This window comes from Tamandua tetradactyla, chromosome 7, assembly GCF_023851605.1.
Source record: "Tamandua tetradactyla isolate mTamTet1 chromosome 7, mTamTet1.pri, whole genome shotgun sequence".
In the NCBI taxonomy this organism is placed as follows: Eukaryota; Metazoa; Chordata; class Mammalia; order Pilosa; family Myrmecophagidae; genus Tamandua; species Tamandua tetradactyla.
The window spans coordinates 154,484,774-154,511,096 of NC_135333.1; the positions used below are offsets into that span (position 1 = coordinate 154,484,774).

Below are 26,323 nucleotides of genomic sequence, written 5' to 3' on the forward strand. Positions count from 1 at the left end.
AGGTGGGGGGTTGGGTGGGGGCGGAGGGGGCCCGGGGTGGAGTTAGTCGCCTGCCTATTTTCATATTCATTAGAACTGGGAGGTTGCCGTAGGAGCCCAGCTGAGTTTCAAGATATAAAAGCAACTTCGGGTGCCCCCTCTCCAGCCGGGACGTGTTAAAGGGCTGCGAGCCGGGCAGTGGTCGGCGCCGCAGCGCTCGCTTTCCCTTCCCTCCCGGTGCGTCCCTCCCTCCTCCCGCCCACTCGCTCCCTCCCCCAGCGCCCTCCAGCCTCCGCGCCCCGGGAGTTCCGCGACAATCTTCCAGGATTATGGAGTTTCTGAGCGAGAAGTTTGCCCTCAAGAGCCCTCCGAGTAAAAACAGTGACTTTTACATGGGCGCAGGAGGCGCGTTGGAGCACGTTATGGAGACGCTGGACAATGAGTCCTTTTACAGCAAAGCGTCGGCAGGCAAATGCGTGCAGGCCTTTGGGCCCCTGGCCCGCTCCGAGCATCCCGTGCGCCTGGAGAGGACCTCACCCTGTCAGGACAGCAGCGGTGAGTCGCCCGCGCCCGCTCGCGAGCCGGGGCAGCTCCTCCGCACACCGCAAGTGCGGGGGCCGTTCCGGACGGGCGGAGAGGGAGGAAGGCAGGAGAGAGGGAGCGAGAGCGGTGGAGGGCGGAGGAAGGCAGAGGAACGGGGCGCGCTGCCGCAAGCGGGGTTGCGGCCGCAGAAGGCTTTAGGAGAGCCAGGGAAGGATTTGGGCGCCGGGTGTCCTCAGCGCGGTTCCCCTTTCGCTGCGGGTCTTATCCCCTCTGGGTCTCGTGCTTCCACCCTCCTGGACCCCGGCGCAAACTGCTGGGGCGTTAAGTAGGGCGTAATTGAGTCGAGACTGCACGCTTCCTCTGTCCGCGAGCTGCCCGGGCGGGCGGAGCCGAAATCCATCACAGCTAGTTTGAGCACGTCACTGTCGTCACGAGTAAGAAAACTTTGAGTTGTTTTAGGTGAAAAACCTCCTTTAAAAAAAAAAAATGTTCCATGACTCGGCAATATTTTTCTTTCTGAAGTTGGAGAGCTGCTACATTAGTATATATGAATCTGTGATTTCTACTTCTTTGCGTTTGCAATAGAACACACATAAATGTCTGTTTCACGCCGAATCACTTTAAGTAGCTTCGGGCGAAGAATCTCCGATATAATCACTCACTCCCGGATTTGGCATTGTCTATTTTTCTGACCGCACATTAAAAGTCACCCAAGAAGCCTTTCGGAATGCTTCTGGGTGAAATCTTCAACTTTGAATGCCCAAGTATCTTGAAGTCAAAATGTTATCAAAACAAACCATCTATCTTTTCTGTCTTGTAACCCTATACAAACCTATTATTTCAGATCGCGACAGCTAAAGCAAGTTTACAGTTCCAAGAGGGCTTTTCCTTATCGTTGTATATATTCCACGGTTAAGCTGTAAGGAGAGGGTTGCTTTGAAATAACAAACGAATTAAGTGTGAAATATTTACAACAAGCCTCCCGCCCCCTATTTTAATGAAATTTCAAAATCTGGCAAGGTACTGGCTTGAAGACGCTGATTTTCTAAATGCTTTGTACAAAAAAAGTATTTTTTTTATTTTTCCAAATACGGTTTGAAAACTATATTTGGTATTTATTTTATTGAACATTGCAAGTTACTTTTGGCTTGCAAGCTAAAACAAAAAGAAAGGGGCAAATAACGGAGAAAGCAGTCAACTAAGTCGTTTCATAAATTTACTTGGAAAAGATACAATCAATTTTTTTTAACTACACTGAATTTTTGGAATGCTGGATGTATTTGAGACTGCACAGTATCTGTTAATTTTGGAATTCCTAGATATATACAAAAAGTTAATGCAATTGACAGGATTTTAAAGAAATGGTTCTGTAATGTTCTGTGTTGACTGCTGGATTGGACTCAATGACCATATTTTAAATTGTCGGTAATCCAATATAAGAAAAGAAATGGGTGATTTAATATGATTTTGAGATGGGTAATTTAATATGATTTTGAGCTCTTCCTTAATTTTTACACGAAGCTCACAGGACTGAGATCTATTTCAAAAGAGAACTATTAATTAAGTTGAATGTAGGCAGAGTTCGCTTAATTTAGGAAAAATCCCGTCTTTCTCCGGACATATACTTGGTTTCAATGCTGCTTCCCCTCCCCCCATCCCGAGGCTAATTGCCGCACTTCCCCATTTAACTCTGCCCACGGAGACAAAACCGTATTGTTAATCAGTCATGCCTCTTCTTTATATTTAGTTTTCCATAACATCTTCCTTTGCATGAAATCTATTGGCTTCCACCAAAACAGGAATTCAAGTTATAAAGGCGTTAAACTTGGATATGTTTGTATAACGATTAAACCAATTGCAGAAATATGTTATGGGGGATAACTTGAAAACAGAAACAAACTTTTAAAAAGTATGGCAGAGCATTTGAAATATTGCCCTGAGTGGATATACTTTACTTGCTTTTAAAAAAAAATGCTCCCCGTTTCATCATGTGCATCCGTTGTATTTGTGTGTGTGTGTGGCATTATCTGATACAATTTTGTTTTATATCATCGAGTATGCAATCAAATCTGAAGGAAATTACTGAAATTAAAACATCCCTAAACAGAATGCCAGATGCCATCCTCTGTAATGTCTTAATAGATGTTTTAATTTCTGTGCTTTACTAGAAGGAAAAATAAAGCTTTTTATCCCTCATAAAACTTATTTCTTAAGTTATAAACAGAAATATAACTCTTAAGAAAGAGCCACAAGATGAGGTTTTAAGAAAAAGAAATTGCTTATGTCTTGTTCTTTTTTTATAGAAAGCACTTCCAGAAATGGATATGTAAATCATTTTTTCATTTAGTAGATCACTTTTAAAAGAACTTTAACAGATGAGAATATACAATCAAGATATTAAAAATGAAATGGAAATAGTACCACGTCTTAAATCTATATATAGCCCATAGGTTTTGTGTGACTGGGGAACATAACTTTTAAGAAGCTTTTGGATTTTGGTTTACAGATATCATTTAAAATTGAAATACCTTTCCTGAGTTATGTAAGTATGTTCATTTTGTCCGCTGTCAATAAATATATTACTTAAATTAAATTTGGTTCACTTCTCAGAAATCATGCCACTTAAGTTTCTCTTTTAAGTCTAGAGCATCTTTCTTTTAATATGACTACCTTAATTTGATTATATGTGCATAGACTTTCCTTCAACTCTGTAAAATAGAACTGAGAATTTTGGAAAATTATGAGTTCCCTGTACAATATTTTTTAAAATGTTGTTCCAACCTGTCCGACAGTGAAATAATAATAATTGAACATAATGTGATGATTGGATTAGCACTGGCACAGTAAATCATTAGCAGATTGCTTTCCTGATGCTCTAAATGACTTCAGTTTAATCCCTTCACGGAGCTGTTTCACAATCCTGAGAAGTGTTCTTTCCCCCTTTTTGGGTACAGTGAACTACGGGATCACTAAAGTGGAAGGCCAGCCTCTTCACACTGAACTGAACAGAGCCATGGACAGCTGTAACAGTCTCCGGATGTCTCCTGTGAAAGGGATACCAGAGAAGGGAGAACTGGATGAACTTGGGGATAAATGCGACAGCAACGTATCCAGCAGTAAGAAGCGAAGGCACCGAACCACCTTCACCAGCTTGCAGCTAGAGGAGCTGGAGAAGGTCTTTCAGAAAACCCATTACCCGGATGTTTACGTCAGAGAACAGCTTGCTCTGAGGACAGAGCTCACTGAGGCCAGAGTCCAGGTAGGAGCTACAAAGAGACCTTACAGGGAAGACGTAATGCTAGAATAACTGGATAATTCATCTTGCCACAAAAATAGAAACTGATTCTGGGACTGACGATGTATGATAATGTATACATGCAGATCCACTAAAATTACTTTTACTTGCAAAGAATTTGACAACCGATCAAGATGGGGGGGGTGAGTTATATTACATAGGCATAAAAATGAACAATTATTTAAAGAGACCAGAATATGGCAATGTATGATATGGGACATGAACAGCTGTAACAGTCCCTGAATGATTCTGGTGAAAGGGATATCAGAGAAGAAAGAATTGGGTGAACTTGGGGATAGATGTGACAGTATTTAAAATAACCCTGATTTTTAAAACGTAGTGTTTTAATGGGCGAGAGTCAGAATTATAACTATCTATCTAGTAATAGATGAATTTTATTTTGTTTTTCTGTTTTATCAAACATTGAGATTCTTTTTAGGTTATATTCCATGTATTTGTTAGTTAGCTATATAATAGCAGATAAACTTTAAATTTCATTGGAGTTGGGGTTTTAATATAACGGACGGAAAAATGAAGTAATCGCATAAATACCCAATTGTTAGGTATAACATGATGTTTACTTATACAAATTAAAGACATATCATATCATTTATATTTTTCTAGTCATGATAGTTGCCACCACATACTTATTTGTTATAATTTTTAAAATCTGGATAAATTATATTTTTTGCGGAGGCAGTAGAAATAATATAGTCTGTTGTATTTATGAACTGAATTCATATGATCATATTGGATGATTCAGTATACTTACATTCTTTAATAATTTGAAAAATAAAAGTCATACTGGGTAAAATTCCACCTCTTAGGCTTATGTTTACTAGATTTTCTGTTCTTTAACTCTATTTTATTAGTTTCCAAGTAGTAAATGTAACATAACTCAGAAGAATTGGGCTTTTACTTTGTGTGTTTCACCTTTATAAAGAGAAAAATTTACATTTTTGTAATTCCCATGAACTGCTAGAATAGAGGAATGAATAAAATAGTGAACATTTTTGTTCTGCATGGAGTAACAGTATTCCTTCTTAAGATTAAGCCATTGTAAGGCCCTTACATCATTAAAGACAACATCTGGCAGCACAGGGATAACAAGCAGCAGATTTTTCCTTGAGTTTGTGGAGGCAAATGGTTACTTTATCTTAGTTCAGGAAGTAAATATAAAGGAAGTTGATGGTAACAAAGATTTTTAGAATTGTCAAATATTAACATGAGTCTTGCATGTGTGTTTTTTTGTCTTGTGTCTATATATTTAAATTAGTTATACTTGTAACCATAGAAAAATATGTTTCATGCAGAATGATCAGCGCATGTTTTCCCCCTAACATTTCATCAAGTCCTGATTAATTTTTCTCTGAAGAACATGCACAGAGAGCCAGCCTGAACCTAATTTACTCAGATTTTTCTCTTCCCTGCTTTTCACATCAGTGTGGTAATTGGCACCCATTTTAAGGATATTGTCAAGGCCCTTCTGCCAATGGAAGAAAAAACCAAAAAAACCTCATTACTACATTCCCTTCCTATGCTCCTGGGGCCTGTGTGTGGAGACAGCGAGAAAATAATTTTTGTTTTATTTTGTTGTTGTTGTCTTGAGCTCTGGGCATAATGGAAAAGACTCATTTACCAAGAGTGTGCTAAGAAACCATGCTGAACAGGTAGCTCTCCCTCTCTCTGCCTTGTTTTGATTGCTGGAAATTCTTCAAAACGCCTTCTTAGAGCTGCAAGCCAGCACTTTAACATTAAACTGATGGCACCGTGATTGTGAAGATGAAGATACAGATTAGAACTGCGTGTGACAAAGAGTGAAAATCTCCAGCAAATTTTAATGAAAGACTTTTTACAATTTGCATTTTTAAACTTGATTTCCAGCTACTTTCCTATATATTTTATACCTGAATATAGTTCTAAGATGAAGCACTTTCTGAAAGCTGCTTATATAATGTCCACTCGAACTGCATACAATTATGCATATCTAACATATAATATTCTGTATCACTCTTTAATACATCGAAATATTAAAATGAAGATTTTGGAGAGCTACAAGTGTGAATTAATGCATATTTAATCCTTTGAGTAAGATGATTGTTAGGATAAGTATTTCTCATATGTAATTAGAGAAATTGTGGAAGATAGCTTAGTGACCCCATAGAGACCACACTAGCTCAGAGACTTTCAGGATAATTTTATTTCTTTTATTATTTATGTTACCTGTAAGTGCTTCTGAGCATTTTCCAAAGGGGGAAATAAATGCTATAAGTGGTGTCATTTATATAATAATTGCATTTGTATATTTTAAAACTAAACTTCAATTTCAGATGATCCAATTTTGTATTTATCCTTATCATACTCTAATATCATATATAATGTTAATGTTTTTCTGTTTCTAAATAGTCCCGTATTTCTTCTGCCGTAAGTTTTAGATGTAATCCTTATGGCTAATATTTTATAAGATTATCTAAGTATGGTTATAACCCAGAAGAGTGAACTTTGTGACATGTTTTAAAGGTAATTTTTTTTTAAACTGACCCAGATATTAATTTGGTTATACAACCCCAAACTTGGAAGTTATAAATGTCTCCCAGTCTTGCATCTTATTTTAGAGAAGGGTCATCCATGATACTTTGGGATATACAGAGTCTTCAAGATCATATATTTTAATTCCTTTTTATTTTCCATAAATGAGAAAACCAAGACTCAGACATATTAAATAAATTTGCTGAAATTATCCTTGCTTTATTAAAGTAGGTTGTTCCTGGGTTCATTACTTATCAAGTCAGGGTACAAGGGAAAATAAAATTTGCAAGCGTTTTCTGAGATAAATAAATTATTCTGTTAGTAATTTTGTTGACCTAGACTACCTTTCTGATTTAAAGTCTCCTAACATCACATTTGCATTATTGTATATTCCTAATTTTTAAAAATTAGGTTTGGTTTCAAAATCGAAGGGCCAAGTGGAGAAAAAGAGAACGTTATGGCCAAATACAACAAGCCAAAAGCCATTTTGCTGCCACCTATGATATATCAGTTTTGCCAAGGACTGACAGCTATCCACAGGTATGGTAAAAACTATGCGGAAAACTGAGCAAGAAAAGTAGATAACAATTTATAAATTCTTGAAAGGATTAGCATTGATTTTATTATATCTAATAGTCAAGAATGAAAATTTTAACCTCTAGAAGACTTTGTCCATGTCTGTTAATTTTTTTTTAATTTTATAAAGTATTTTAATATTATTTTCTTTATAGCCATTCATTTAAAAGTATTTCAGGTTTTCTTACCTTTAGATCAGTTATGCATTGTAGTAAATGAAATAACATCATTCGATCTTATGTCTTTTAATTACTATACATTCTAATTATTCAGACTCTTCCTATGTTAATTTTAAAAATAAACGAAGCATTACCTGGCATGCTATCTCTGTGATATCTTTTTTATAAACTCTAACCATACCCCATCATATGTGCCTTGTGAACTTTCAGTTCTACTTAAAAATATTTCTCTTTTCTGATATGGTCCTTTTAGAATTGAAGTTGCTCATTGTCTCAGTGATACATTTAGAGCTTTATGGCTTAAAACTTAGATAGAATTAATGCTAGACAGAATTAAAAATTTTTATTATGTAAAAGAATACTTCCCTTTCATAATGGAAGCTCTCTTTGATATAGAAAGAATATTTTTCATAATTTGTAAAGCATATGAATAAAATATATTTCTTCTTTATAATTGGGTATCATTTTTCCTAATACTGAATAACGATGTTCAGAATACATTTGAAAAATGATAACCAACATGAACATCATAAGGACAAGCCATCCATTATTTCATTCCTTATTGCTTAATGATATGCATTGATGAGATCACTTTGAAAACTCAGATGAAGCACATGTGCTAAATATGGTTAATCCCTTGATAGTTCAGTAACTAGATCTTTACAGGCCCAAGCTTAAAAGTATATATTTTCTTTAACTGCAAATTCAAACCCCATTAGAGTGAATTCAGTCCTGTGCTTTTCCACTATCCTTGGGTTCTTATGCCTTTTATAATCCTTAACAACCTATCTTGGGAATTTCACCCCTCCAGAAAAATTCACCAAATTTATTAATGTAATATTTGTATTAAAAAGAGTCCTAGGGACCAACCCCTCCATTTCAACTGGTCATTTGGAAACGAGGCCCAGTTGACCTAAGGAATAGATCCAACATCACAGCTTCTTACAGGACAATCATTAAAGGGCTGTTGAGATTAAGTTTTTCCCATCCAGTTTGCTAGAAAACTAAAGTAACTGGTACATTTTGAATAATGTCCCACATCTGCTATAAAAAAGAATCTTATTTCTCTTACAGTTTATCGTAGAGCAGGTACATTATATTTTTCTCCAGTTTAAAAGCATGCATACACTCCTGATGACTCATCATCGTATGGCAAATAAAATTTAATTCACCAAATATTTTTGAGTGCCTTAGTTCAAACAAAAAGCTATGAGGATGCCTCCCCTATAGGCTGTTACCTCCACAAGGGCAGTGACCGCTGTGTCTTCATGTGTTTGGCATGATCCTGAGAATATCATTGTCAGCACAACTGTTGCCCTTAAACTATGTCTCAGGAACCATTCTGGTAAGCATTCAGTCCCCACAACAAATTTACGTGGAAACGGAGGCGCAGAGAGGGGAGATGTTTATTCAGTTTCACTAGGGATGAAGCCCAAATTTGACTGCAGGCAATCTGGCTCCCAAGTGCAAGGTCTTAACCCAGGCATAGACTGTCTCTCCCAGAGAATAGTTTTTGAGTGTTTAATAAATTAGTATCAGAGGATCAGAAGGCTCCGGTTGCACTTTTCGAGTCTGCAGTTTAGTTCACGGGAACAGGAACTGTACCTACAACCAGTGAAATAACAGTAGAAAAATGTAATTGAGACTGCATAAGCTTTACATGATTTTGAGCTACTTGACTGTGATGACTTTGTAAATAGCACAGTCTTGAATGATGAGCCCTTCAGATTGACTTTAAACAACCTTATTGATAAGTTGATCTCAGCGCTTTACTGTGATGTCTTTTTTGCATTATTTTCTTTCAATCTTCATTCCTTTCCTTTTCAACCCTCTTTTTATTTTCCATTCCTCTGTTCCTTACAGTTATTTTCCTTATCTCTGACTCCTCTTTCTTCTTCAACATAGCATAAAGCATTCAGGATAGGACCTGTCATCTATTCATCTCTATAGCTTTATATTTGTCTGACTTGGTATGCTCTGACTCGGCACTCTGTTTTATTTTCTCCAGGGTCATCTTGCCACCATGTTATTGTGCCTCTAAGCTTTAGATATTGCTGATTAGCAGAATGAGGTGACCTAGTACCTAAAGCAGCACAGGAAATGGTACAATCAAATTACACATTTGACAGCCTGTTTCGTTCCAACAAAGAAGGATTAATTTAAAAAATTCTTCTTACAAGTAATGGGAATTTTGCACTAATTCTCTCTGGCTTCATCATAATTTATTCATTGGTAATACCACCTCCTAATTTAAACATGGGAACACGAAGCATATGTTATTTTTAACAGTGCATTTCATTAACAGTAATAAAAAGCAATACTCTACAACCCCTATAACCTTTCTATATTGCTAAATTATTTTAATGAATGGTTGCCAGAAATTCTGAAATCAAGTGTATCCCTCTTCCCAGTACAGATATTGGATAATGCCAGAGGGAAATTCTGTTTGAGCTTTAAAAAATGTGGCTCACTTGAACATACTTTAGTTTGTTTAAAGTAAAATCACGCCAAGATCACGTCTCCCAAGCTTCAGCCTAAAAGAAAGTTCTTTTATCATATGGCTTGAAAACAGAAGTTTATAATGACAGAATATAGAATCCAACAATAAAATTGCAATAAGACATTGAATTTGTTCTGTTACTGGTTAAAGAAATAAAGCATTAATCATTAAAAAAAAAAGTTGCAAACAAGAAAATTGTTGGAGGCAGGACAGTAATAAAGAATTAACAGTGTGGCAGAAAAGCAAAACCATACAGAGAAATGCATGAAAACCAAGATGACTTAGAAAATAATCTCTGCAGGCCTGCTCAGTGTGAATACTTTAACCTTACCTTGCACAAATATATGTATGTATAATATATAATATTTTTATGTAGAAATAGTAACTAATATTTTCTGAGATGTTTCTAAATGCTTTGTTGCAACTGGTCTTCATTATAGTAACAACAGCAGCAATAGTAAAAATAATAACTAGCATTTCAGGGCTTATTTTAAGCCAGGCACTGTGCTTCTTGCTTATAGCCATTAGCTCACTTGAGCCCAGATTTCCTGAGTTCAGAAGTCCAGTGCTCTTTAAGCACCATTATCACCTTAAGCCACCACAGAGAATGAAGTAGTTCAGTTTTGACACCAAAACATCACATTAGTTTGAAAAGTGAAAATGCCTCCTACATTTTTAATTTACAAAATAATTACTCAAAGCATAAGAAAGTGAGAAGTTTGTTTCAATATGAATGAGATACTATTGAGGATTTTTTATGGGGCTGGTAATATATGTCAAGCTAGAATATTTTAAAGCACTGAAAAGTATTATCATTTCTTTTAAAGTCCTGTATTTTGGCCCACTGTATCAGTTTTTGTTTGCAGCAGTTGAGCTAAATGAAACTATCTGATGTTCTTCAACCCACGTCATTTTAAAAATCACTTTCACTGCCTGTGCTGAATCTGTTCCTCTATATTGAATTCCTTTCCCCTCACCTAAACCTTATCTTCTCTACAGAGTCTCCTCTGAATCCTTCCTTAATCAGCACATCATTTACTTGCTTACATTGTGAAGGTTGTGTAATTTATATCAGCCTCTCCATTTACATTGTGGAGTATCTAAAAAGAGATTCAGTTCTTACTTATCTTTGTATCACCACAGGATCAAGCAAATTACAAATACACTGAAGGCTTGTGGAAAAGTTTGCTTCACTTCAATATCTATGCAGGAGTACATTGTAAAACAAAAATCAATCAATTTCCCACAAAACAACTGTTGGAAAATTAGCAGAAAAATCTGTTATTAACCAGTTCTGTGGTCTTAGGCAGTAAATTTTTTCTTTAGGTCTCAGATTAAAAGAGTAATTTAAAATTTACACTTTCAGCTTAATTTCTTTTTTCCATTGCTATTTGCATTTTATCCAACAAATATAATCCAAGTGCTGTTTTAGGCACTAAGGATACATGAATGATACAAACAAAATCTCCAGCTTTGTGGAGCTTACAAACTAGGTGATATTTATACTAAATGCTGTAAACACTTATTGGTGCTAACTAGACCCAGCAAACCAAAAATGATGTAAATAATAGCAAAACCAAAAGACCTTTTGAGATATTCTGGAGAATAAAACATTTTGTTAAGGTATAAACATTTTCTGGAATATGCTATCCTTCATTCTTACAAGGAATATTATTTTCATGCCACTAGGTTTGGTTTGGATTACATGAGCATTAATTTTATTACTTACTAGCTGAGTAACTTTAGGTAAGTCCCTTGACTTCATAGATCCACAGATTCCTCATTTGTAAAGTGGAAGTGCTGTTGATTTGGTGGTGTGGTTGATGATGATAATGATTTTTCCATTATTGCGCAGACTGAGTTGATATCCAAATGATATAGCATGGTGCTTATGGTCTATGGAACTCAATCCTGGGGTTTGGTGAGGCTCAGAAGATAATGTAGTGACCATGGGTTTTACAGTAAGAGATTCCTGGTTTCAATTCTTGGTTCTGCCACTTAATAATTTTCAGAGCTTTGGCAAATCAGTTAACCTCTTGGAACGTTTCTCCTCGTTTATAAGATGGGGAGAAAAGTTCATAGGATATTTGTGAAGATTAAACAAGATAATATATACAAAATATTTAGAGCATTGCCTAGTACATAATGTGCGCTTGGAAATTAGAAGAAATTCTATTGTAAGCATTAGTCATAATTAATTTTGTTCTACAGTAGGGAGGTAGCTAACTGGTTTGAGAAATCTCTTGGCTATAGCATTTAAGCTAATTCAATCTGAGTAAATTTAGGGATTTCTTTTGGTCATTATAACTAGGGGAAGATCAAATTAGGTTAAATATACTTTCTTGTTTAAATTAGGACAACCAAATATGATAACTTTGGGAAAGTTTGAGTATATTTTCAATTCTCTAGGGTTATTTTCTCTTGAAATTAATATTTTCATCAAAACATTTAAAAAAGCGTTGCAGTTTTTTTCCCACCAAAATTTTGAATGAAGTTTGAACGAAGTGAGACTCCTAACTAAATCTCTGTTTGCCGAATGTATAAAGGCACACACACTATTTTGACTTTGTTGTTTAATCAAAACTTTACAAATATATGTCACCACAAGTTTGATCATACCAAGAGTTGGACTCAAGTTATAAGTAATTTGTAGTCCTTGACATAATTGAAACCGCAGTTTGAGGCTGTATAACATTTCTAATTTAACAAATTCTATTTCAAGCATTATAATTATACAGTTTTATAATTACACATTTTTAAATGAAATTTTTAAGTTTCTCCAAAAGAGTGATTTTTTTTTTTTTTTTTTTTAAATATGGGCAGGCACCGGGAATCGAACCCGGGTGCTCTGGCATGGCAGGTGAGCATTCTTGCCTGCTGAGCCACTGTGGCCTGCCCACAAAAGTGATTTTTGAAGATATTCTTCATTCCACCCTTCTTTCATCACCAGCTTCTATAATAACCTTAAATTTCTGTACTTAAGCTAAATGAGGAATACAGAACTCTACTTCATTCAAACCACTATGGTTTAGCACTTTGGAGGCATGTAGAGCCTCTTTTTATTTTATTTTTTTATCTTTTGAGAAAGTTTTGCATTTTTATCAATCTTATTTTTTTGAAAATACTTGAAGGAAATAGACCAAAACCTTTGAAAAGTGTTAGTAATATGGCTATACTTGATGCATTTTATAATGCACATTTTCATGTTTATGAAGCAATCAGTGGGATGCTCATATGCGATACAGTGAAACTTCTCTTGGATTGAGCAGGGACAAAAATGCCACAATGATTAGGACAACAAGTCATATGGATGTTGCAAATATGCAACTTGTTAAAGCGTGAATAATTAAAGTTGAGAGTCGTATAACAAGATAGTTAAATATTACTCAGATATGTATAATTAAGTTTTTTATAATAGGCAAAGTTGCTTGTTTTAAAAAATGTATAAGTATATATATAAATATGTATAAGACATTTCATATATGTAAGTTTTGTAGAGTATGAGACAAATTTTGTCAGTATTCATTAGGTGAAAGTACAGCTGACTACAAACAAATAAAATATTACAAAATTTGAAGAGATACAGACAAAAAGTATCCTCCAATAGAAATGAAGCAAATTCTTGCTTTAGATTATGAAAATAATTAGGCTTGCTTTTGAGAATCATAATATTCTGACTTAATGTGATTTAATGACTCTACACAGTAATGACAGCTATATAATTTTGCTTTTTAATAGATGACACTGTAAAAGCATTGTTTTAAACAAATTAGCCATAGTACTTTACCTTTTAAAAGTAAAGAGTAAATCAGTAATTCAATAGATTAACAAAATAAATGCTAATAAATATATAAAAATAAATTATTGAAGAATGCCACAGTTAGCTTAAAGATATAAAAACCTACATACAGGAAAAGAGTGGTGAAGAAGAATTGGGGTGGGGGGATATGAATTAAGAACTCAAATCCTGGGAAGTCTGAGAACAGGTCCATGGTTAAAATCTGCAGCTATTGTTGTTAATGTAGACCTTATGATATACACTAATATAGGATTTTATGTATGTCGTATTTATTAAATCTAATGTCTATGCTTTTTGTGTTCTATTTTTTCACTGAGCATTAAATATATAAAATTTGCATAAACTCACAGTTGATTTTAAAATCATACACACATAAAAATTCTATCTACATAGTTAACAGAAATAGAAGATTAACAGTTCAGTCAGGTTTCCGAGCCTAAGTTTGAACTTCATATACGACTCAAAGTGGAAATCTCTAAAACTAAAAAATATTCTGTGCAAATTAAAGTATGTGCATATTTGATTCATAGCAGAACTTTTTTATGCACAAGGAAAATTTAATTTACATTTTTATCTTTGTTTCTTGAGACTGAATTTTATTTTAGTAAGGGTTCTGTGTCATTAAATGCAATCAGGCACTGATGAATTAGAAACAGCTATTGTACATTTATTGAAATACATGAAAAATAACATGTCAAATGTTGGGAAAACTCCATCTAATAGTTGTTTAATAATAATGCGTAAAATAGGAAATGTTAGGCATTGTTGTTTTATTCCCTTCTTAAATGAGTTGATTTGACAAGTTCTATTTTAAGACACGAATGGTGAAATTTCCTATAGATCTTTTTTATGATCATAATTAATACAAAATTTAAGAACACATCCAACACTGAAGGAAAATTTTAAAATGTTATTGATGTTTCTTATTTGTTTGCCTAGGAGCATTTCTCAGATACTATTTGAATAATACAAAAATCTAAATCTTTATCTGATGTTATTCTGAAAATTTCCAGACATTAATATTTCTTATGTGACTTAGTGCATTAAGTTTTTACATTAACAGATGATATACACTTTTATTCTTCTGCAAACCAGTTTTTCTTCTCTTAGTGCATTAAGTTTTTACATTAACAGATGATATATACTTTTATTCTTCTGCGAATCAGTTTTTCTTGTCTGATTATCTCTCATCTGTCTGTTAGAACTAGTAGTGTTTTTTTTTTTTAATGGAAGAGTCACTGTTGCTCCAAATCCCTGTACACATTTTTAAACTTAAATTTTATTAAAAATTCAAAGTAGGGGGTGCAAGGATAATTCAGTGGTAGAATTCTCACCTGCCATGTTCCCACATTCGATTCCCAATCCATTCACTTCCCCCAAAACAAAAGAAACAAATAAAACAAACAAAAATACAACAAATGGTACAGAAATAATGAGATACTCACATGGAAAAATATTGAAACGTGACCCCACCATACAGCATACAAAAAAAAAAATCAAAGTGGCAGTCAGTATTTAATATATGATCTTTTTCTGATGAATTCCTTATTACTGATCACCAGTTAAATAGTATAATTGAAAAATATACCTTTGGACTTTTGGAAATACAAATTGATTCCCCCAAATTTAATGTTTTATATGTCACCTTAAAATTTTGGGGTGAAAATTAGGCTCAATAAATAGTCACTGATGAAAACATGGCCCCCATTTCTATCTCAAGTAGCATCTAAAATATGGTCTGGTTGGTGTTCTCACTGCTTAATTAATTTGTCCTCTTTTTCTTTTTCAGGTGGATAAAACATCAGTGTGTTTTATTCACTAGTAGTGAATTCATTATTTATAGAAATACTTTGACCGACTGATGTAGTAACTAAAAAAGTTAATGGGACCTTAAAGTTGGTCAACAGCTAAAAATATCTGCAACTTGCTAAGCATATGATTCTTATTAATATTTTATCACCTTCAGTTTTAAAGGAAGGGAATATGCTAGTAAAGTATGTAATGGTCTCTTTAAAATAACAAACAGCTTTTGAAGAAAGTAATGTTTGCATTTTTTCAAGAGATCATATAAAATGCTGGTAAATTAAATTATAAAGTGATAATGTGCTAATAAGCCTATTACTGAGTATTGAATAATATACAGAGTAGTCAATTAACATAAACATTCTGTCAAAGAGGAAAACCAAAGTCAACTTTTGGATTTTAATGTAATGTGGCTATTGCTACAATTACAAGTAACTCTTTGTGAATCCCTGATCTCTGTCTTTTGAAAGCAACTTTCAGTTCCCACAGAGAAGTGCATGGGCATGTGATGTGAATGTGGCGTTTCTGTGCACACATGACATATGTGTGAATGACGGCTGTGTGTATGTGTACGAAGAGTGTGTGTGTGTGTGTGTGTGTGTGTGTACTGATGGTGGTAGGGGAAAGGGTAGAGCAGTCTCTATAAAGAGGAAACGCAGGGTTAAATAAACTGGTTTCAGTAGAAAAAGAAAAGTTAAGTAGCTGAATGGGACATGCTTTAATATTAAGAGAAGGTTGTTACTTATGTATTTTTATGGTGCAATTTTCTTAAGTTCAGATTACATTTCATAGGCTATGTCTCCTAAATAGCATTAACCTTAGGACATAGAATGCATAATACTATTGCAAAACTATTTGAGTTTTTTTTTCCACACAATGCTAGTTTGCAGCTAAGACAAAGACCAACAAACTCTTGTTTCTTTTAAAAGGTATCTTTAAAAGTATTGAAAACTACTCACTACAATAAAATCCACAAATATATTACAAATATATACCAACTTAACCATCTTAAATTTTTCTTTGTAGTTTTGATTACAAACCCTTTTCTTCCTATCTATAGTTTTTAATTCCTTGGAAGAAAAATGAATGTTAAATGAACTTGCTTCAGTTTGGAAGGAGCTAGAAAAAAAATAATAACCCTGTTTCAAAATTCCCAAGTTATGGAATAATTAGGTATTAACTTTTTGTTTGATTAGAAAAAGTTAAGGAGCAAATATTCAAAGTGGAGTGTAGTAAGTCAACTAAACTTCCATTTGTGCTAATGAGAGGCAATTGGTTAAATTCCCTGTTCGATGCTTTGAACACACTTCTAGGACTTTTAAAAAAATATTGCAAAGCACATTAAAACATGGAATGTTTTTAGGTCCTCCACTTCTTTTAAACATAACAAAGAAGAAAAAAAAGTAAAGAAAGGCTATCCCTTTTCCCCTTTTGTAAACACACATGAAAGAAGAATGTGGGCAATATTTAATAATGTTTTTCCTGGTTCTGAAGCCCTTGAACATTATTCAGTTAGTCTTGCAAAAGCACCCAAGAAATCATTTGCTGCAGGGCACTGCCATTTTAGGGATCCGTGAAATAGTCCAAAAAAAAAAAATGAAGAATAGTGGTTATCCTATTTAGAAAGAAAAATGCATTTTTTCGTTCCAGAAGTTAGCTGCTAATATAATATTTCTTTTTATGAGTCACAGAGTGAGATTTTGTATGGTTTTCTTGTTGACAAATATGTAATATTCAGTTTTAGAAAAAATGCCCTGCAGATTATAGCACAAAGTTCAAAATTACTACTTATGTAAGGGCAGAATTGGTGGGATGGGGAAGCTTCAGTAGAGTGTACCCCCTTGACACAGTAGATTTAGTTAACCACAAGCTCAAACAACAGTTTTGCATGACCAAATCTTATAGTAGATGATCCAGAGCAAAGATTGGACCTTCCATGGTTTCCCTACAGTGACCCAACCACATCTAGAATATAATACTGTAATTTAGATGCCGCATTTTGATGAGTGACGGGTGTTGACAGTGTTCAGCATATTCAGAGGAGAATCACCAGAATGGTGCAGAGTCTGGAAGCCATGCCATATGTGGAATGGCTAGAAGGGCTGGAGATGTTTAGCCCTGAGAAAAGAGACCTGGGTGGTATAATAATTGCCTGATGACATTTGAAAATTTTCCCATGGAAGAGGCATGATACTTATTTTGTACCATTTTAAGGAATAGAAATAAAAATAAGAGGTAGAGAAAAGTAACAGCTCACTTTTTACAGAGCTTTCCAAAAGAGAATGGACTCTTTTTTTTTTAAGAATGGGTGAGCTTCTTATTACTGGATGTGAGCATCTCTCAGGGTTTTAATTGAAAGTGTAAATGCAAGGGGTTTTTAATTTGGAAGAATTTGGACTTCAACAGTGATTCCTAATTCTAGTTGATTTTCAGAATTCCATGCATGCATATTATTATTTATACTATCATTATTTTAATGCAAATGCCCCCAGCCACACCCTATGCTTATTGAATAAGAATCTCCATCTATGGTAGAGAACAGATGTTTGAAAGAAAAAGAAAATCCATCCAGGTAGATACAGGCAGCAAAGTCTAAGAATATAATTTTCATGCTTTCTGTTAAGATTATATGGTATGCCAATTCTAGAGTTCAAATTATAAAACGAAATTCATATGTATTAGTATAAGAAGTCCATAAAGTTTGTCTAACCAGCAAAATAGATTAATTCATTTAAGTTTTTAGAGAGTTTTCATTCATGTGATACATTTATATTAAGGTTTTATAATGTATTCTGCTAGGCATGAAGATGAAGATTCAATCGTGCATATCAGTAATGCATTTTGCTTTTAGAAAGTAGAGCCCATGAACCCCACAAAGTTAGAATTAATAACTAATAATTTCAACTCATAAAACTAGGTTTTAGGTTATTATAGCATTTGCTAAGATTTCCTGGGTTCAGATTTGACCTCTGTTTTTGGAGTTTTGCAGTCTTGGGTAAGGTACTTTTTGTTCCATAATTTCACCTTCTACAAAACGGGGACGGTGATTAAATGTGTTAGTGATGCATTTGATTTAATGCCTGATGCATGGTAATTCATCAATAACCATTAGCTATCATGATCATAATCTTGATTGTTATCATCAAATATTTCTACACTCAGAGGCAGTGCTTCAGAAGGAGTAAAACTGAACCTCACTGGAGATACTATGCTTATGATTTGCATCTAATCTTTCAATATAGAAACCAACTAGATCACTGAACTCAAATGACGACGTCAGAATATTAAATATAAAAAAAAGTAGAAAGAAGGGAGGGAGGAAGGGAAAGAGGAAGAAAGGAAGGGAGAGAGGGAGGGGAAAAAAGACATCAAAGAAATAGGACATATTAATAAAAATGTTTGAAGGTATCTCCACTCAGGGAATAAATGTCCAAGTTGTCAAAATATTTGGATGCCTTCTCAAGCCAAACTAAAAAACTGCTGTACTAGCTTACTTTACCAACCTGTCTTTATGTTAGAAATTCTTCGATCAAAATAATGCATTTAACCTCCTTGATCATGTCCAGATAAATTTTGATCAAAATAAAAATGTTTTCCCAGGTAATTGAAAATAGAGAATTTTTTTTTCAATTTATAGCAAGACTAATGTTAATTATTTTAGGGAGAAAATATTAGTTTGCATTCATAGATTCTTCCTTTCCTTTCCTTTTCTTACTTTCTCTTTTTACTAGCTGTCTACAATTCTGTTTCCCATGGTATCTCCGTAAATTTCTGTGATTTGCATTTGTCTCTATCTGTTTATGTACGGTCCAGTTAATATTTATGATAACTGATGATTCCTCTTGTGGAGAAAGAAAAACTGCACTGATGCTGAAATGTTAAAAACTCATTATTTTAAAACAAATAATCTGTATTTTAATAAAATCCATATATTTCTATGCATTTGAAATATTAGTGGGTGATTTTAATCATGTATTTTAGCAACACTAGTTAAAAGTTGAGGAAGCCTTTAACAAACCTAGAATGTAAATAATCTTCCTCTACCACTATTTTTGCCTTTCATTTCTTTTTTTCAAAAATAAGCAAACAAGTTCACTTTTATTTCCTACAAGCTCAGTTGTGAGACATGTGACTGTGGTTTTGCAGAGTAACACAATGATTGATTGAATGTCAGAGGAAAATCACCCAGATCAAGTTAGAAGAACTAGTTTGAAAGAGTGATGGCATTAACAGCCTTCCCTGTTGGCCTGAGGAACATAACTCAGTGCTTACTGGCACTGATCATTTTATTTTGGCTAAAGCGGAATGCACATTGTAGAGTGAGCCAAATTAAAACAACATAGCTCGTGACAATTCAGGGATTCATAAAATATGAAATATTCATAAAATATGAAAATTGTTATACATATTTAATAGATTTTAAGCAGTTTATATTTAAATAAAGAAGTATTTTTAAAACAACTCCAAAATGAGCATCCTGACAATCAGTGAAGTCCTGAGGGGCGAAATTAGTTTTTAAAGTTTTGAAACTGGGTATGTGATCCTTTCTTGAGTAATCTCTAATTTCTCTACCAATGGGATGTGGAGGTTCATTAACATATTTTTGTCATTAATTGAAAATAAGTTGCTATAGAAAGTGTGATTTAAGTTTTGGTGTTGTAAGATTCCACCAGAGACAAAAATCAATATAAGGGTGGTGCAACGGTGGCTCAGTGGCAGAGTCTCACCTGCCATGCCAAAGACCCAGGTTCCATTCCCGGAGCCTGCCCATGTAAAAAAAAAATTTTTTTTAATTAAAAATCAATATAAGAAATGTTGATTGCATATGTGTGGAAGTTACTGATTCCATTCTTATAACCATGATTTTTTTTAAAGATATTTTGCTGCTATGTTATAATTCAAATCTGTTATAATAATTTTGCAAAGAGACATACAGTTTGTCTATTTTATCTTCTAAGGCTGTATTTCCCTCCCTTATTCTACCGTGCAACATTTTTCTTTTTCATTTTTCCCAGCTATGCCAGTTGCCATGATTTTCTCTGCCCTTCTCAGAAATGCATGTGATCATTTTTTCTTTTTTTTTCTACTTGTTTAGATTGCTTGTCTAAGATACTCTCTATTTAAAACTCATGTTATCAAAATCTGTTTAGTGTTTTTTAAAAATGCTAGTAGTATCTTCGGAGCAATTTGTGCTTATTGGTAATATTTTATTGAATTGTTTTCTGTAGTGACTTAATAATATAAAATATGAATTTCTTGGGTACAAATGATGGCCCAAAGTTTTCAGCATTATATAAGATGTTGTATATTATTTTATACTCACAGAATATTCTGTGATACGCATTTGCATATTTTCTCTGCTGTATCTTCATTATTTGATAATGGTCCGTGTTGCAGAGTTTAAGATTGCTTTATGTTATACTTCTATTTCAATCACATATTACATCAAAGAATATATATATCTATATAAACATACAAACAGAGATGTCAAAATTTCACAAATTTAAAGAGCCATTTATTCAAGACCATAAGACAAAAAAAAAAAAAAAGCAATAACAGGGCAAACATTTTCCAAAATGAGTTTGATCAAAAATGTGTTTACAGAGCAAACAGTCTGATGTCAGCAGTGCTTTCCAACAAAAACTGCCACACAAAGTCCAAGTCTAGAACTTTTAAAAATGTAATTGTGTTATTTTGTTTAGAAAGACGAAAACTCTTTAAACTTAAAACCATGGTTTAAAACCACTTTTCTAACTACATGACTTGGTCATGAATCACAACTAAATCTTCCAGATTCATTACAAAAATCATGACTCTATAAAGAATACTAAAGAGATTGACATGTTTTCAGAGTATTTTATGTGGTCAAGTAAGGTTTTTTTTGTGATCTATTAAAATATAACAAATTGGAAGAATCCTTCAAATAACAATTTTTCAGTCATTGTTTTATGTACTTAGAATGTAATTATAGACCACCCAATAGGGGTAAACAATTCACAGTTCCCAAAATTTATTACGTACAATTTAGCGAAAGAGAGCAGAAGCAAAAACGTGTCAATGTAATATTTGTTGTTTTATATATTCCAGATTCAGAACAATTTGTGGGCAGGAAATGCAAATGGTGGTTCTGTGGTTACTTCATGCATGTTGCCACGTGACACTTCCTCCTGTATGACACCTTATTCTCACTCGCCTCGGACAGATTCCAGTTACACAGGGTTTTCAAACCACCAGAACCAGTTCAGCCACGTGCCCCTCAACAATTTCTTTACTGACTCTCTCCTTACGGGGGCTACCAATGGACATGCGTTTGAAACAAAGCCAGAGTTTGAAAGGAGATCCTCCAGTATTGCAGTTCTTCGAATGAAAGCCAAGGAGCACACAGCCAATATTTCTTGGGCCATGTAACATACAGTACTCTTTTATTTTTCTTTTAATAGCACAGTAAAACATTCTTTTTTTTTTTCTCGTATTTAAAGGATACCACAATAAGCTGCTGTGTGTGGAATTGCCAAAGGTCAATATACAGTGAGACCAGCTTAAATGAATAGTTGTTATTATTTAACATTAAAATTTAAGAATGAACCTCTGCAAAGACTAAATAGGTTTACCATGCACCATTCCCCACAAACTCTGTTTTAGTAGTAAGGTGTTTTTTCTTCTATTGTACGAGTCAATGAAATATGATCATGCAACTTCTTAAAAGAATAAATGTATTAAACAAATTCCTCTGTTATAGATTGATTTATGTTAACTCTGTATAACAAGAAATCCCTTGGAAAATAATACCTGATAAAGGAGGAAATGCACTGGGGGAAATGTCAAGATACAAAAGCTGTGAGGTAAATGTTGAAGCGGGTGTTTCTGGGAGTTAACTCCCCCTCTGTCTCCAAGATGCCGTGGGCATAACCTCTGTGGCTGAGAGTTTATCTTCCAGCCTCAAAGATGTTTTTTACCTCTGCCTATTTTAGTGCATTTCCCCTCAGTGAAAAAAGTACTCTTCTACAATAACCAACATTTTCATGAAATTTTTGGGCATAGTTTCCCGAAATCTTGTGGCTAAAGGTGATAACTGAAATACTCTGGGTTGATTTAAAATATGGTCACAAGAACATTTTTAAAATGTCATCTTTTTAGCAACAAAAAGTGCCAGTATCTAGTTATCGCAAGCAAGAAAAAAAGAAAGAAAATCTGCTGATGTCTTTAAACTACAGTGCATTGATTAAACTGTGCAAAGTAACATCAAATAAACACAGTAAAAAATTTTTTTTCTCAGTTAGAAAAGAACAATTTATGGGAATTTTTGTTTATTCCGTGGTGTGAGTGCATGTGTATATGCATGTGTGAGTGTTTGTTTCTTGACATGCCTTCAGAACTTTTTGCTACTGTGGTTTTGCATAGGGAATTAAAATGTCAGAAGGCTTTCTAAAATATCTGGTGGAAAAGAAGGGAAGAAAAATACATTGCATCTGGAAAATGGCTAACTCCTTTGATTTACTTCTCCTCCCTTTCCCCTGTCACATTCCAAGCTTTTTCAGATGAGTGAAATGTCAGCCTCCTTGAAAGACTCAAGTTCATAAAAGCAAAGTAAATTAATTGAAATGAGGATGGCATCCATGGCTTTGGATCAGAGCAAGATCTGCTCTTTGTACTCCCTTAGAATCTTCTCGTGGTTCCTGCAGCCTTTAGGGATGTGCTTGGAAGCCCTAAAGGCTTAAAGGACAAGAATAAATGAAATTTAAGAGATAAATTTTGGAAAAAAAAATACTTAAATCCAGTAAGCATATCTTCTGAGGAGGAAAATATTTACAGTAATTAGACAGCTTTTGTAATAAAATTTTAAATCAAGCAGATGACAGAGATGAGTGATGTCCTAAACAAACATTCTCTGACTTCATAATAAATGCTATTTTTTATTGCTTCTGTGTCCTTTTTAGTTTTTGTTCCCAAGAAAAGCTTGTTCAACTCTGGCCCTGAGAATTATGCTTACATGCAAGAGCTCTTTGAAAAGGATTGTTTAGGCAGCTGTTAAATATTCTTCATGTTTTAAAAGGGAATAGCTTTTAAAATATATTTGTGTATGTTCTCAACAGGTGAAGCACATAATTTGTGAATTAAAACTTAGAACTCAAATGTAGGATTTTATTTTTTAGATTTCCCAAATTAATAGGATTCATTTTCATTTCCTTCTATTTTCTTAACTAAACTTTTAATGTCTCTTGACTAATAAGTACATTTAAAAAATGAGAGTCAAAACTTGAAGTTTGAATTTTGCTTCATTCATTAATTCTTTCATTCCTTAATTGTCCTACTCTAACTTTTTCTCCTCAAATTATTGTATCTGTTACTTGGAGCTTCCAGAATTCTTTTCTTTTCTTTCAGTTCAATAACTTACATATTTTTCATTGAGTTCGTTTAACTGAAATATTCTGATAAACATAACTCAATCAGCATATTTTAAAAAATCACCCACATCATGTGAAGTACTATTTGAGATAATAAAATAAATAATGGAAACATGGTTCTTGACTCTATGAGTCCACAATCTTCCTGGACTATCCATAATAATCTATAATAAAGTTTGTAACCTCAAACAATTCTCACATTGTATGATGACAGTAAGAACTACATGAATTTGTCTGCAATTTTTTATTGGCTGAATATTTTATGTATTTCAGATACAAACACATAATAAAATGTCCTTTTGATGTGACTGGATAAGATAAAGCTGAATCAAAGAGTACATAAAATACACTTCCTGACTTTTCTCTTGCGCTTTCTGAACTAAAGTTAAATAAAGTTTCATATACTCTAAATCATGTTGCTTACAAAAATGTTGAATTTATATGTTTGAGCTCATTATTAATACTAATAATCATTGAAAATTTTGGTACATTGATTAGTTTGATCTGCTCGAACTCTGTCCCCATGGCTGCCTCATCTGCTAGTTGTTCTTTACACATTTGTTTTGTCTGTGCAGATGGTTTAAAAGATGATTCTTCTCTTTTTTTTTTTCCTGAGCAACATGGTTAATATTTGGACTTCGGTGTAAGAGATAAATTTATGGAAGAATTAGGTGAGGTTTGGAGTTTTTTCCTTCATAAAATGAAATGTCAGAAGACCGCTTGTGGATTTTTGAGGGTTTGTCATCTATTTCTTCTTGTGAATATTAAATAGTGCTTAGTTAACAAGCTTCCTATGAAAATAGAAAAAGAAAGCCACTGCAATCTTTGCCCTCAGTCTTGACAACATATCTCAAAAAAGTAACAGAGTTACTTAACCTATATAACCTTGAGAAAACTCATGAAATTGTGTGTATAAATTATGGGAATTTGTTTCATACCGCCCGCTGATTCTTTCACCACCAAAATCTTTGCACTTAATACAGTTCTTACAAAGATGATAAATTTCCTTTTGTTATCTTTCTCATCTCAAATACTGGGTACTTTTGTGACTTCCATAGTATAATGTCAGACATCACCTTCTGTGTTTTCTTTTAATGTAATCCTATTTTTTAATATGATGCTGCAGTTTTGGTTTATCAGCAACTAAATGATATCCTGGGTAAAATATGTTAAAAGATCAATTACCATGCTTGCATAAGCTATTTGACTGAAAAGTTTAAATGATTTTCTAAACTTATCATAGACCCTGTCTCTTGGCTCTTAACATTTGATAATAATAGCACTGTGTACAATAAGTAGCTATGCTAGGTATGATTTTCAATTTAAAATAATTACCACTTATGCTGCATGTATTTTATTAGATATATGGAAATGATCTAATTTTGAAATTTCCCTTTGGACTGACTACTCTTTTCTCTGATTAGTATTTAAAGATGTAGTTTGGTTATTTAAAACAGCATTGCTTATATTTAACCCAGGTTTACTTTAAGAAATCAGGCAACCGAAATTCTGACAGGCATATGTACTTCTTTATAGCTGTTTTTATTTTGCATTAAATAAAGTGTGAATTTTTAATAAGGGGATCTAATAAAATGGTATATTAAATAGTAGTTTTGTTCTTAGCTTCTAAGTCCCATTTTATACAAGCCAGGCAGTATCGTCACTAATGATCCAAACGGAAATGAAGACAGTGAAATGCATAGTACCAGAGTAAGCCTTTTGGGCACAAATCCTCAAAAACTGATTAAGTAGAATATTGATTTTACAGGGTATAGTAAGTCATACTGCAAGATTTTTTTTATTTAAATAGCTGATTTTAGAGTAAACATTGTCATATTTTATCCTGGAAGTGCACAGCAAAACATGTGAACAAGACTTCAAAATGGATACCAGCTAATTCTCCAGTTTTGCTGGATGAAATGGTAGAGAGTTGAGAGCAGCTTTTTTTTTCCCTTCCACGATCTTAGAATTTGTGTTATCACTGTGCAATTTCTAAGTCCAAGTAACAAATGGTTCCACTTGAGTATGTCATCATGGCACTAAATTATAGCATGTTTTTGACTTCAGAATAACAGACATTACATACTAAAGTTTTTCCACACATCTTTATAGTGTATACGTGTAATATTTCCTTTTACCTACTTCTGGTGACATATACTTATACTATAGCAATTTAAGAGACTAATCCAGAACAATTGTCATCATTGTCAAAACATGAATTTTTTTTTTGAGTAGAAGGGAAAAGGACCCCCCTACACTACTTAAACAGTCCAGTTGGTAGAGCATAAAAACATTCAAATGCTCAAAATCTCAGACCCCTGGAGCAGAGATTTTAATTTAGCTGAGAACTAGTGGAGAAGTGTGTATCTATAACAGAACTCAGAGGTTCCATGAATTGAGATGGAAAAAAATTATTTATTTTCACTAACTTTAGAATGAAACAGCATTTTTTTTCCATTTATGAATGTGAACAGCAAATCTCAGTAGTAGTAGTAGTGCCGATGGGTTTTTCAACAACAGAAATAACATTTTCATATTATAATACTTACAGTTATTATGGATAGTCATAATGTAAATTCATCACTGCTTCAAAATTAGAGTAGTTTTTGGCTCTGTTGTTGGATCTTGTTATTTAATTTATCAATGAAGATGCACAGGTATTACTAATCTTAAAGTTTTTTTTGTAAATTTTTGGACACTTTCATTTAGATATAA

The 26,323-nt window shown here is 33.8% G+C and overlaps 1 protein-coding gene across 1 annotated transcript; it reads left to right on the forward strand.

Annotated features, from left to right (window-relative positions):
• The first annotated feature begins 157 nt into the window (after positions 1 to 157).
• ALX1 (ALX homeobox 1) lies at positions 158 to 21,922 on the forward strand. The gene is made up of 4 exons (XM_077111534.1): positions 158 to 534; positions 3,477 to 3,781; positions 6,758 to 6,886; positions 21,291 to 21,922. The coding sequence occupies exons 1-4, from the start codon at positions 309 to 311 to the stop codon at positions 21,609 to 21,611; spliced, it is 981 nt and encodes a 326-aa protein (XP_076967649.1). The 5' UTR covers positions 158 to 308; the 3' UTR covers positions 21,612 to 21,922.
• Positions 21,923 to 26,323: the final 4,401 nt, after the last annotated feature.

Coding starts and splice junctions, on each gene's coding strand:
- ALX1 (XM_077111534.1), top strand. CDS start 309: ATGGAGTTTCTGAGCGAGAAGTTTGCCCTCAAGAGCCCTCCGAGTAAA. Junction 535..3,476: donor ACCCTGTCAGGACAGCAGCG/GTGAGTCGCCCG, acceptor TTTTGGGTACAG/TGAACTACGGGATCACTAAA. Junction 3,782..6,757: donor TCACTGAGGCCAGAGTCCAG/GTAGGAGCTACA, acceptor TTTAAAAATTAG/GTTTGGTTTCAAAATCGAAG.